The sequence below is a fragment of the Triticum aestivum genome, chromosome 5A (genome assembly GCF_018294505.1).
Source record: "Triticum aestivum cultivar Chinese Spring chromosome 5A, IWGSC CS RefSeq v2.1, whole genome shotgun sequence".
Lineage (NCBI taxonomy): Eukaryota > Viridiplantae > Streptophyta > Magnoliopsida > Poales > Poaceae > Triticum > Triticum aestivum.
Genome location: NC_057806.1, coordinates 16,979,326 through 16,992,892, shown reverse-complemented (window position 1 = coordinate 16,992,892; position 13,567 = coordinate 16,979,326). Strand labels below are relative to the sequence as shown.

The window sequence follows — 13,567 nt, the reverse complement described above, 5'->3', positions numbered from 1 at the left end:
AAAAACACATAATAAGTCCTGAAAAAAAATCTCGTTGGTTCAATTTTACCCAGAATAATAATGTGTTCATTTTAGTTTTAGGCATTTTCTATTTTTAACGGTGCAAAAACATAATAACTATTAACTTAAACGCACTGTAAAAACAGAAAATCGCGACAGTGATTTTAGCCCAAAATCCCCACGGCTGTCCGAAATGCAGCTCAGTCCAGTAGCGTAATTTTTTTTTATTTTTTGGCTGGACTGAAAATACCTGGGCTGAAGCCCACGGCCGGATATGGCCCGTTAAACACCCGACGGCCCGGCTGGGAGCCGTGCGTCGCTTTCAGTCGTCGGATCGAGCCGACGGCTCGGATCGCCCCGCAAATGAGCAAAACAGCCGGCTGGGTCAAACCCTAGACCATTTCCCCTCCTCCTCCCCGATTCTCCCACTCTAGTAGCGGCGTTTGACGGCGGCCCGAAAAGCACGCCGGCCATGGCGGCGCAGCGGCTGCGCTCGCCGGAGCAGCATGTCGTGGACGACGTCCGGCGTGCTCCTTCGTCGAGTGTGGCTGCTAGCGTCCGCATACATGGCGCATCAAGGAGGGAGGATGGGCGACGGCCACCGCGGCATGAAGGGTGACGGCGACCTGTGCGGCGTCGGCCACACAGGAAGCACGTCCATTAGGGCGGCGGCGGCGGCTCAAGTTCTTCCCGCGCGTCGTCCCGAGGACGGCGGCGTCACAGCGTCTCCGCCCTCGCAACCGCGGTGGACGCGGTGCGGGCCCCGAAGGGAAGAGGCGGCTACGCGGCGCATTAGGTGAGGAATCTCCTCATTGCTTCTTCAATTCGTGTAAATCAATGCTTGATTTGGGTGGAAAACAGTCCCAATTGCAGAATTAGGGTTCTTACGAAATTTGGGGATTTTTTCTAGGGTTCTTGATGTGGGGATTCTACTGGTTGTATACTGTTTAGACCTCTGCCTTCTAATTTGCTTAGTGCATATGGAAACAGAACTGAAGCATGATCAATTTTAATCAACTTAACATGAAGGTGAGCATTAGATCTTAACTGAGATTAATTAAAATTGATGAACATAGGTGGCAGTACTGATCCGTAGCAAAATTAGAGTATCACATAATTATTTGCAGACGGCATTTGGCATGAGCATCAAACAGTAGCATGAGCATGGGACTAAAATTTTCAATCTTGATCATAAAACCCTAAACCTGACTTGATCTAAACTTCATGTTGATCTACAGATCAATGATATAGGGACCTATTGCAATCATAACTGGCGACTGATACCATTGTTGGATTAATAATGCATCTCTAGGATAACATTAGCAAGAACTGGTTGCATCTAGATCACCTAAACGCATGAACAGAGAAGGGTTTTAGGGGATCATTACATGTCACGGCAGTGGACATGATCGCCTGCTTGGTGCAGGCTTGATGCAGGGGTGATGTAGTCGAAGTAGAGGTTCTCCTCGACGTCCTGATTCCTTCAGGGCACCACCGGCACTGCCCAGCGACATCGGCGGCGGCTGGCTTAGGTCTTCCCGTCGCTGCAGCACTCCCCCTGATCGGATGGGGTGAGAGAATATCGGGCGGAGAGTAAACCTTACGTGAATTGTGATCTCGTAGGTGGCCAGCTCTCTCCTGTATCCCCTTTTAATATGGCGCTGGCGACAGGGGACCCAAAACCTGAGTTGGTTTTTGGGCGCCCCTGATCAGGGCGCGTTAGTTCTGATCGAGGCTCACGTGCGTTGGTACGTGGACCCCTTCACTTATCGTTATCCCTTCAATTTTTTTTGTTAGACTAATAAATCTAACGGGCCTGTTTAAGCCGTCAGATCAAAACCAATAGTTAAAATCAATGTTGATGGTGCATTGGCACGCAACAGAAGAGGAGGTGCAGTCGCCGCGGTGTGCCGTGATCATACTGGGACGTACCTTGGATCCTCCGCGGTGGTATACAATGGGATTAGAGATCCAACTATCCTGGAAACTTATGCATGCAGGGAAGCTTTGGCTTTGGCGGATGATCTTCTCGAGCGGAGGCTAAAGGTGGCATCGGACTGCCTGGGAGTGGTGAATGATATTAACAAGGGCACGGGAGAAGCCCATGCTGCCATCGTTCATGAAATAACAAGTCATAGTAATAGTTTTGCTTTCTGTGCTTTTGTTCATGAGTCCAGAAACCACAACTTCGAGGCTCATAACGTCGCGAAGTTTGCTTGTAATCTGAGTGTAGGTAGACACGCATGGCTGGGTAATCCTCATGACCTTGTACGTGTGCCTATGAACATCCTTGAGTAATAAAGTGGCGAGGTTTTTCTAAAAAAAAAATTAGTGTGTTCTGCTAGGGTTTGGGGCATCCTTGGATCACTAGACTGGTAGCCGCCCTTGGGCGTGTATCTCTCCTTTCCATCCCCCTGGCTCTACTTCCCCGAACCCCTTTCTTCCTGTGAACCCTAGCTACCAAATCATCTGTATCCACTACTGATTGAGTGAGTAATCGATTGAATCCGACAAGGAGCGTGTCAAAAACACATATCAAGAAATCCATCAAGGGAAAGATGACTAACTTTCTGGCGAAGGCTTTCCAGTTTGAGACTGCACTACCGTATCTAGCTCGTTCATCCACTGTAGCTGTATAACATTTGCTGTTTATCACAAGCAGGAAAGACTGGCAATGGGAACTTCACTGGAAGTCTGGACAGCAAAGCAGCTGGAAACCATAGAGTATATCAAGCAAACCTATTTATTCTTCTTCAAAATGGGATAATGTCAGGGATTTGCATCGGTTGGTGCATGCATCCATATCAAGAAAAACCATATACTTTATCAGGAAACTATATTGGCTACAAACAGCCAAAAATGAATGCTGGTAAAATACTAGAAAAACTCTCACATGGGTGGTCTAGTAATAAGGCAACTTAATTTGAGAGGAATCGTTTGGTTTGAGATGAAGCTATTTTGTAACGTTCATGTGACGTACATAAATTTGTTTCTGGTTTCGATAGTTGATTTTCTCATGCGGCACATGTGAAGGACAGCTGCAAGAACTCAAGAAATCGATGGATGGAAAGATTATAAACTATCTGATGAAGGCTTTCCAGTTTCAGACTGCCCCTACGGTGTGTCTCGTTTGTGCACTCCATCTGATCATGATGATACTGTCTAAGCCAGTGCATTGGAACTTTGGATATCTCATTTAGACGATCTTAGCAATCTTGTTTTATGTTGTACTGTTGTCAGATTGAGCGGAGATGGTCAGTGACATTCACCTTTTATTTGCGAGCTCTAAAATTCAGTTTTATTCATCTCTCTTCATTTTTTGGATGGTCAGAAGACCGAACGGCTCACAGATTCCAAAAAATATCGGTTACTACACAACGTAGCTTAGAAGTTGTGCACTGTCATAAAACCCCTTGTCGTCAACACGTCAATGATTCATGAATGAATGTGTGCAGGGAGAGTACAAAATTTAGTCTTGGGAAGAAGTATTATTAGCCCCGCGTCGCCTTGGCCCTGGGCGACTCGGGCGCCGCCATCAACCCTAGCCCAGTCGGGCCTTCCTCCTCCCCGCCGCCGCCGCCGCCGCTGCCGGAGGACGCCGCCGGGCAAAGTCTGCGCGGCCGACGGTGGCGGCGGGGGCTTCCTCTCGTGACGGCCTCTTGCCTCTGTTGGGCAGCGGATCCGGAGGCATGTCGGCGCGCGTTGGGACCATGGGTCTCCAGCGACCGGCGGCTGAGCGCGGCGTCCGCTTGAGGGGCGTGCGCGGCGGCTATCGGCGGCGTGGCATCCGCTGCGTCGGGGGTGAGCGGTTGGGGTTGCAGCGTTTGCTAGATTTGGGCACGACCCAGATTGGATGACGTTGTGGTTCTCCAACTTGGCCGGATGCATGGCTGGTTGGCTACGTCATGGGCTCAGACCTCATGGCGTTGATGATCATCCAGATCCCGGCAAGGACGGCGGCGACCCGTGTACGAGAGATTGAGGTCTTCGATCAGATCTGGATGAAAACCTGCTATTGGCTTTTGCCAAGGCCGACGATGGCTACGCTGTCTGTGTCGTTCCCTTCCTGAAGGCATCGCCGTGGAGATGTTCAAGACCACTCTCTGCTACCTCCGGGGGAAACCCTAGATCAGTAGATCGGATGACGGCGGCTCTCTGGTGTCGTTTCCCCCCTGGGGGCGTCATTCTTGGAGGAGCACACGGACTCGAGGGACTAGAGGACGGCGACTTTGGTGGAGCGGTGCTTCATCTTACACATTGATGGTGGCGGATCTCGACGGCATGGTGCTGTGGAGACTCGGTGCCTGATGCGCGGAGATGGACTCGTGCAGGAGGAGGTTGCTGTCTGGCGTCATGGGGACGTCGATGGCTGAGTGGCCAGACAAGGTAGAAGCCTCAATATGATCTGAAGATGGACCTGTGGAAGACGGCGGCGACGACACACGAGTGCGTCTGACCGGATTGTGCCCCAGACCCGGTATGTGGCTCGGCTGGGGCTTCCGAATATGTTTTGGCTTCCGGCTTTTGATGTTGGGCTTAGGAGAGTGGTTTGGGTAGTGGCCCAGCTAGCACCCCTTCATCATTTTGGTTAGGAGTAGCGGCATGTGTTGCCCAGACGGTGGATTCAGGCACATTGTTGTAATACTTTGTAAGATCCTCGAGAATAATAAATAAAGTGGCCGTATGCATCTCCCAGATGCAGAGGCCGGGGGTCATCCTCCTTTTCTAAAAAAAAAAAAAAAAATTTAGTCTTAAATATTTTTCATCACCATCAACAACATGCCAAAGGCAAGCCAGAAAACATATCAAGAAATCTATCGTGGGAAAGATGAGTAGCTTTCTGCCAAAGGCTTTCCAGTTTGAGACTTCAGTACCGTGTCAGCTTCATGCACTGCGGCCGTATAACTTTTGCTGTTTATCACAAGCAGGAAAGGCTGGCAATGAGAACTTCAAAGCTGGCAGTGGACGTCTGGACAGCAAATCTGGAAACTTGTAGTGTATCAAGCAAACCTATTTGTTTTCCTTCAAAGATGAGGTAATCCCAGTTCCTCTGCATCCATACTAAGCAAAAGCATATACTCTGCTTCAAATCTATATTGGCAACCACCAGCCATAAAGGAATGTGGGTACTATACTTGAAAAAACTCTACACATGGGTGGTCTAGCAATATATAAGACAACTTAATTTGAGAGGAATCGTTTGGTCTAAGATGAAACTATTTTTAATGTTTAGTTAACATGTTGTACTTAAATTTGTTTATGGTTTTATTAGTTTGTTTGTGGGCGAGATGTTACTTTTTTACTTTATTATTCTATTACTTAAGTAATTTTCTTATTTGTGACTGTGGAAGTACTTATATGTTGTGATTGATTCGTTCTTTAACCATGCCACCACTCGTTACACAATAATGAGTCTGCTAAACAAGTGTTCCATCTAAGGTTCCACTTGTTACACAAACTACGAAGCCAAGTAGTCAACTACAATGGCAACTCCGGCGGCCACCTCGTTGGCCCTCCTCGCCGTCCTCCTCCTGGTGGACTTCACCGCAGAAGCCGGCGTGATCCGGTGCAGGGACCCCGGCTGCCCCTCCGGCAACCACCGCCCCGGCGAAGGCATGTACCGCGCCTGCCCAGTAGCGGTCGAAAAGAAGGCGCAAAAGTTAACCAAGTTATTACTTGAACCGTTTGAATTCAGCAAAAAACACATACGCCTTGTTTTCAAGCACGGATGGACTACTACACTGTTCAATGTTGCGTTTTTTTCAGATCTTATAATCAAGTCGCCATCACTCAGCCACATGTAAATTAGTAGCAGGTCTAAAAAACATATGAAGAAATCCATGCAAGGAAAGGTAACAAACTTTCTGAAGAAGGCTTTCCTGCTTCAGACTGGAGGCCCCCTTCCTGCTTCAGACTGGAGGCCCCCTGTACCATTCATGCCCATTCATCAAAAGCAATGGAAAAAAGACAAATAGTTCGCTGAATACTAGCAGCAAAGCTGGTTAAACATACAAATTATGTCAACCAATAATGCAATTACTTTGTCCCAAAATTATAGTACTGGAGTAACAGCCACAAATGAACAACGATGGTGCTATACTAGATAGAAAAAGCTCTCTGTACACATGACAACATATTCTTAAGTCCGGGCCCACTCTATTCACCCCCGCATCAAAGATGTGACAAAAGCGCACTTCAGTGACATCTCCGGTTAATTTCCGTCCGTTGAATCCGCCATCATCAGCCATGGACAATCTGCATGACAGAGCTATTATTAGTCTCCGTCTACCTTCCGACAAGACATTTGAGACCTGTTTTCAAATTTTCGTTTTCCTTTTTCATCTTCGTTTTTTATACTTTAAATAACTTGGGACTTTTAAAAAGTGTTCGTAACTTTGATCGAGAAATAAGAAAAATATTAATGATTTTTTTAACAAGTTCATGTATTAAAAAAGATAATTACATTAAAAAAATCGCCAATTCAAAAAATGTTGATAAATTGGAAAATATCCTAAAAATTCAAAAACAGTTTGTCACTTACAAAATAGCCTACTGATTCATAAAATGTTTGAGGATTCCAAAAATCATTAAGCATTTTGAAAATTGATCGTTAAATCAAAAAAAGTTCGAGAATTAAAAAATTTGTAAAACCAATTTCCAAAAGTAATGTTTGCCTATTCAAGAAAAATGTTTTATAAAATGTTCACAATTTCAAAAATATATTTGCAAATAGTATAAAAGGTTCATGAATTCAATTTTTTCATGATTTTAGTAAATGTTCTAAAATTTGAAAAAAATATTAATGAATTTGTAAAATGTTCATGATTTAAAAAAACATTCATGGTTTTTTCAACTTGTTCACAATTTCACAAAAATGAGAGTGATAGTGTATCTCAGATGTGTTCACGAGTTTTAGAAAACATTCATGATTTTTTTTCTAAAATCGTTCACGATTTCATTAAAATTAGAGTGATAGTGTATCTCTGTAATGCAGCAAAATATGATCATGGCCATTGGTGATCGAGCTCCTAGGAGGCGCTGCGTACGTGTCGTGCATGGACGATGGCCATGCATCGACAGCCTTTAGCCACATAGCTAGGCGGCTTCATCCTGCCCACGGACTTCTCCTGCAGCAGCGCTGGGAACGGCGGCGTGCTCTGGTGCAGGGACACCGGCTGCCCCGATGGCAACCACCGCCCTGGCGAAGGCAAGTACCGCGCCTGCCCCGCCTACAGCGACTACCAGGTTGTCTTCTGCCCAAGATAGAGCTCCCATGATCGGCACGAGCTCTTAGCCATCTGATCGTCCTTGTCACGTACGTATGGTTGTAACCATGGGAGAATAATCTGATGAACATACAGGTTGTGTTGGAGTATCAGCATCAGTGTTCTTGTGTTTGTTTGGCGCTTGGAGCTCACGTTGCTTCTCATCGATCAGTTTCAGTTAATTTCTTTTCCTTTTTGATTGATGACTCACAAGAGATCCAGCGCCTCACGTAGACTAGACTAAAATATCTCAATTACTTACTCAATCCGTGCTCATAAAAAATTAAACCAAGTTACTTGAACCTTTTGAATTCAGACAAAATTCATACGCCTTCTTTTCTAGCACGGATGGAGTACTAGCTACACTGTTCAATGTTGCTGCCATTGACGTTTTTTTCAAGATCTTAATCAAGTCGCCATGGATCGGTCACACGTGACCCCCACAAAAAAAAAAAGACCAGTCACATGTGAATGGCAGGTCTAAAGAACATATATATGAAGAAATCCATGGAAGGAAAGGTAACAAACTTTCTCAAGAAGGCTTTCCAACTTTAGACTGCAGGCCTTTGTACACTCGAGTTGTACACTCTTTGTTGTTGTCTATCAAGAGCAGGAAAGGCAAGCAATGGAAAGAAAACCGAATGGTTCGCTGAAAACTAGCAAAGCTGGTAAAATTGCAAATATATCAAGCAATGCAATTACTTTGTCCCAAAATCATACTGGTCACCAACAACCACAAACGAATGATGGTGGTGCCCCTAAAACCGCATCGATCCGCACGAATAGCTTTACAGACTCTGTTTGTGTTGACGACATCTGTTTAGAACAACGAGCAAACGGAAGGGAACAAAGATAAGTTTTAGCAAAAAAGACCAGTAAAAATACAGTACGACTAAAAAGACAAGAGAAAAAATAGTGGAAAGCTTCACATGTTCTCCGAAAGAACACCGACCTGGCGACCTCTCCACATGTTCTCCGATTAACATGGAAGGCCTTCCTCGTGAAGTAATGCCGCACCACCTTGCCATGAGACCCAATCAAAATTTGTCATCGATGAGCCACCTCGCTGCGCTACCGGCACTGTTATCAAGTGTTTATTCAGTTTCATTCCCAAATTTGCAAACAATAATTTAGGCTCCTTTTACCAATCATGTTTAGAGAGTGTATTTTTGTTTCTCATGTTGCACACTGCAGTGTTGCATGTTACCGTGTTGCAGTGAAAGACTACGATCTAAGGTCCGTCAGAGGCACATTACGTGCTTCGAATTATATTCTCCTAGATGCTGGCTTCTCTCCTGGAACTGAAAGGCCTCTATATATACGCATGCACTCGGTTGCCTAGAGGGTGCGCTCTACCAAGACAAGACATACTTACAATGGCAACTCCGGCGGCCATCTCCTCGGCTATCCTTCTCCTCCTATTCTCGTTCTCGCTCACCGCCGGCGCCAGGGGTGCCACCTTCACCGTCATGAACTTTTGCCCTTTCGTGGTGTACCCGGCGGCCATCCCGGTCGGCTGGGGCGCGGAGATAGGGACCGGCCTGGGGATCGGCCAGGCGTGGAACCTCGCGGTGCCCGCCGGCGCCTCCTCGGTCAGGATATGGGCCCGCACCAACTGCACATTCGATCCCGCCACCGGCCGCGGTAGCTGCGGAACCAGCGACTGCGACGGCGCGCTGCGCTGTGACGACTACAGGAAGCCGCCCGTGACGCAGGCCGAGTTCACCCTCGGCTCCTCCGGCAGCGCCCCGGACAGCTACAACTACAGCATCTCGCTCGTCGACGGCTTCAACGTCCCTATGGGGATCCTGTGCCCGCCTAAATATTACATTCACTACTTGCTTAATCCACAAGACATTTTATTTTTTGTCGTACTCTATGGTCTACGCTGCCAGGGAGGTTTTTCTAGGGGGGGAGCAAGAAGTCGATAAGCTGGCGTAAATGCTCACCCGCGGTGACCATACCTGCCATCGGCCATTGGCACCATGTGAAGGACAGCTCCAAAGACTGAAGAACTCCATTGAAGGAGAGATAACAATCTTTCTGACGAAGGCTTTCCAGTTTCTGACTGCACCTACCTAGGTTCTAATTCATCATGCATTCCATTTGATCAAGTAATCATAATGATATTGTCTCAGCCAATGTATGTATTAGAAATAAATTGATGGTGAATAGAAACGTTGGATATCTCAACTGGAAGATATTAGTAATCTTCGCATATATACTCTACTGTTAAGTTGAATGAGAGATTTGTCTGCGTGAGACTGACATTTTATTGGCCAATGTCTGAAATTCTATTTTGTTTTTCTTCCCTATTATTTCATGGTACAGTCCAGTAGGGATCCAACGGCTCACAGAGACCAAAAAAGGTCGGTTACTACACTGGTTAGAAGTTGCGCACAATCATAAACACCCTTGTCATCAATATGTCAACAATTCATTACTACACTATACGACCGGCTGTCACCATGCTTCCCCTGAGTCCCTGACTAAATGTCTGCTGAGAAAAAGGAAGGGGAAGTAGAGAGAGAGGGAGAGCGCAGCTTCTTAAGAGAAAAAACGCTGAGAGAAGGGAACAGTAGCCTTGTCTGTATCATCAACAGTGGATAGGCATGCAGGCCTACTAGTGTAGCTGCTCATCAAGTTTCCGCCCATGTTATTGTCAGCTATTGTCAGCATAGCCCTGTAAATCAACTGCATGTGCTGCGTGTGAACTTGTCTGGAGCGGCGTCAATCTCGAGGAACAGAAGTCTAGTGGACGACACAGATAGAAGGTGCCCCGTAGCTCGACCTCTAAAAATTCACACTCCAAATTTAATGAGAATGGCCTTCTTGTGGCTTCTCATTCCAATGGTATGTTCTCAGGTGGACCCCAACCATATATGTTCTCTACTGCAGTATCGTTTCTGACCAGTTCTGACATGGCACTGGACAATTGTCTTCTAGTTGAGAGTGAAGTTCAGTAGGTAAATAAACTCAAGTGTTCGATTGGTTTCTTGGAAATAATGACACACTTAAGGAAGGCACTACAACAATCCTCAAGCGAGACAGAACTTAGGACATGACCGACAAAAACACTACATAGTTGATTTCATATCAGCATATCACTAGAATGTTAATTCTCCTCAGTTACAAACTTACAATTCGAAGGAAATTCATTGTCACCTGAAAAGGAACATGTCACATGGGCCTCATCAGTAGTTAACAGTTGCAATTGGCAAGAATTTTTTTATCATAGCGGTTGCAGCTTGTACAAGTGAGTAATCACAGGAGATGGCATTTGCCGCTATAATATAATATAATTACCTAGCGGCATAGTCGTTCCATACCAAGGTTTTGGTTACCAGTCGAAATTTCAAGATTTTCCATGGTTACCACGTATTTCCGTGCCCCTCGGTAAATCGTCATACCGAGCAAAAAATACCATTTTTTTGAAATTTTTGAATTTAAACACTCGATTTACAGTAAGGTATGTAGGGTCTAATTAATGCAATGAAAGTTGGTTATGGCATGTTGGTAGCAACCTAGTTCCTGTTTTGAGAGGTCTCTGGTTTGAATATTCGTTCATTTTCTTATTTGAATTCAAAATTCAAATATAAAATTCGCTCGAAATATTCTCGGTATTTGTCGGTATTTCTCGGTAACCGTGGTAACCACATTTATCAGTCCCCCTCGGTAAAATTACCTCATTCGGTAACCAAAACCTTGTTCCATACTCCCATTCAGGTAGCTGGAGATGAGATCCTACAAGGAAAATAGTTGAGCGACAAGGCGGTGCTCCTTTCAGTTTCAATCATGGCCATTGCTCGTACTTGGTTGTTGGCCATGTCAACAGCAAGAAGCCATGCCTTAGGGTGCTGGAATTTGACCCTGGCGATGAGGTAAACAACAGCACCTTCATCATCATTCAGGCTGACAACAGGCTGACATGTCCAAAGATTTTGCAAGTTTCTCTCTGCGGCCTCATCACTGTTGTGAGCCTTACGCAGCAGCATTCCACAGTGTACCAATGCAGACCGCATTGTCGTGTCGATTCGGATGGCGGATGCATTGACAGTGAAGTCGATTTCACAATCCTCGGGAGGACTGCCGGTGATGTTGCAGTTGGTACTATATGTGATGAGTGTCCAGTCATCGATTCTGATCTTGGGGCACCGGTTTCAGGGTCTTTACCAGGAAGACGATCACCGAAGTGTTCCAGCTCGACAAGCTTGAGGCAATCCCCCACGACAGCGACGCTTCGGTAAGGCTTTGGACAGCAGTCAAGCGCCTTGCCGCAATGGCTTCCGGGCCTTACCGGCAGCGGCACAAGGCGGATTTTGGCGGCGTCGTCGTCGTCATTGCCGTCACGGAGCACGTCGTAGAGCAGTATTCCGTGCCAGAGATCAACCCAGCCAACGGCTCCCCTGCTCCCGATGGTGATGACAGAGTTGGTAACATGCTGAAAGTGGCGGCGGCCAGGGGGGAGCGGCATCGGGAAGGGTATCTGCGGCGGGTCCAGGAGCACCTTCTTGGAGGTCCAACACCAGTCCTCGGATTTGAAGAGGTAGAGCACGAGTTTGAAATACGAGGCTTGGGACAGCGCGGCGATGGTGAAGTGGTCGCCGCCGGCGCGGGGGAGGACGGCGACCTCATCGTCTGTGAACAGGTGAGGGTGAGGGTGAGCGAGGAGCCTGAGCGACGGGCCTCCCCCTGTGGAGCTACCTAGCTGGTAGACGAAGTAGTCGCACATCTTGTGCGTGATGTTGTTGGGTGGGGGGCCGCGGCCGATGGCGACGCGGAGGACGAAGAAGCCATCCACCACGCAAAGGATCTTGGGTTCCTGGAGGAAGTCTTGGGCGGGATCGGGATGCTGCGTCCTCTTGTTGAGGTGCACGGAGAGACGGGAGGGGATCGGCGGGTGAGCAGGCCATAGGGAAACCACCATCTGATTGCCTGTGCTGGTAAACGTTTGGGCCGTGCTGTCGTTGGTGCTTCCGTTGGTGGTGTCGATGTAGGCGCCGGAATCAACGGGGACGTAGCAGGCGGCCGCCATGGATGGGAAACCCTGCCCTACCACTACCGGAACAGGGCTCTAAGCCGACAGCCAAATGTATGCCGACGGCCACCGTCGGCCTAATCCAAGCTATGCCGACAGCTAGGTCCTGGCCGTCGGCGTACAACGGCCATCGGGCTATCCCCGTCTACGCCGACAGCAGCCGTCGGCATATAACAGCCGTCGGCTTATCCCAGACTACGCCAAACAGCTGCCTCGGTATATATAGGCCGTCGGCATAGATGCGGGCCCGCCGACAACACTCATCACGGCCGGCTAACGACGTCAAATCTATGCCGACGGCCGTGACGGGTGGCCGTCGGCATAGATACGGGTGACACGTCACCGATCCAGAGCGCACCGACCAGGCCTATGCCGACGGCAGCCGTCGGCATAGCTGACACGTCATCGATCCGCGGCGCTGTCCATCTGCCCTGGCCGCAACTATGCCGACGGCTTTGCCGTCGGCATAGTTTTTTTTCTTTTTTTCTTTTTTCCACATAGTATTATTATTATTATTATTATTATTATTATTATTAAGCATACAGTATGTGTTAATAAGCATACATATAGATTGTGTTATATAGTATGTGTTAATAAGCATATAGTATGTGTTAATAAGCATATAGTATGTGTTAATAAGCATATAGTATGTTAATAAGCATATAGTATGTGTTAATAAGCATACATATAGTTTTTTTTCTTTTTCTTCACTGTTTTCTTTATTATTATTATTTAACTAACTTACATACAGTATGTGTTGATAAGCATACATACATTATTTTTCGGTTCTGTACAGAGCGGTGTGACCCCCCTCACGAACGGTGCCACCGCCAGCTAGCAACTGGAATGGGGAACAACCGCATCAGGTCTATACGAAGGGGACTTTGCTCCAAGTGTTCATATATATCGGATGACCTACCACAATCAGATGGTGTTATGCCATGTCCGAAGAGGCGGCACACATCTCCGGGGTGTGGCCCCGTCACGGACGGCGCCGCCGCCGGCACCTGGAGGGGGGGAACGGACGCGTCGGGTCTACATGGAGTGGATGTATCTGTGGGTTTGGCCCGGATGTTGCTCCCGGGTGTCCTTATGGGCGGACCTGACACAACCGGGTGGAGAGGTCCACTGGTCAAAGCCCGTCCGTGCAAAGTCAAAGGGCTAGATCCCGTGGTCAAACGCTACAGGGTTAGCCGGGACGGGGGCCCTGGGGGGTAGCAATGCCACCGGAGCGTCGTACCGGGCCCTCATACATGCGGGGTGG

General features: G+C 47.4%; 1 protein-coding gene across 3 annotated transcripts; it reads left to right on the top strand.

Annotated features, from left to right (window-relative positions):
* The first annotated feature begins 420 nt into the window (after positions 1–420).
* On the top strand, positions 421–5,780 carry LOC123106370 (uncharacterized). 3 transcript variants are annotated; one of them, XR_006451308.1, is made up of 2 exons: positions 421–796; positions 4,929–5,780. XR_006451308.1 is itself a non-coding variant. In XM_044528560.1 (2 exons), the coding sequence occupies exons 1-2, from the start codon at positions 507–509 to the stop codon at positions 2,721–2,723; spliced, it is 351 nt and encodes a 116-aa protein (XP_044384495.1). In that variant the 5' UTR covers positions 421–506; the 3' UTR covers positions 2,724–3,260. The 3 variants fall into 3 exon arrangements, 2 of the variants coding, with proteins under 2 accessions (XP_044384495.1, XP_044384494.1); XM_044528560.1 differs by lacking the exon at positions 4,929–5,780 and adding an exon at positions 2,663–3,260; XM_044528559.1 differs by lacking the exon at positions 4,929–5,780 and adding an exon at positions 2,001–2,635.
* The last annotated feature ends 7,787 nt before the right edge of the window (positions 5,781–13,567 follow it).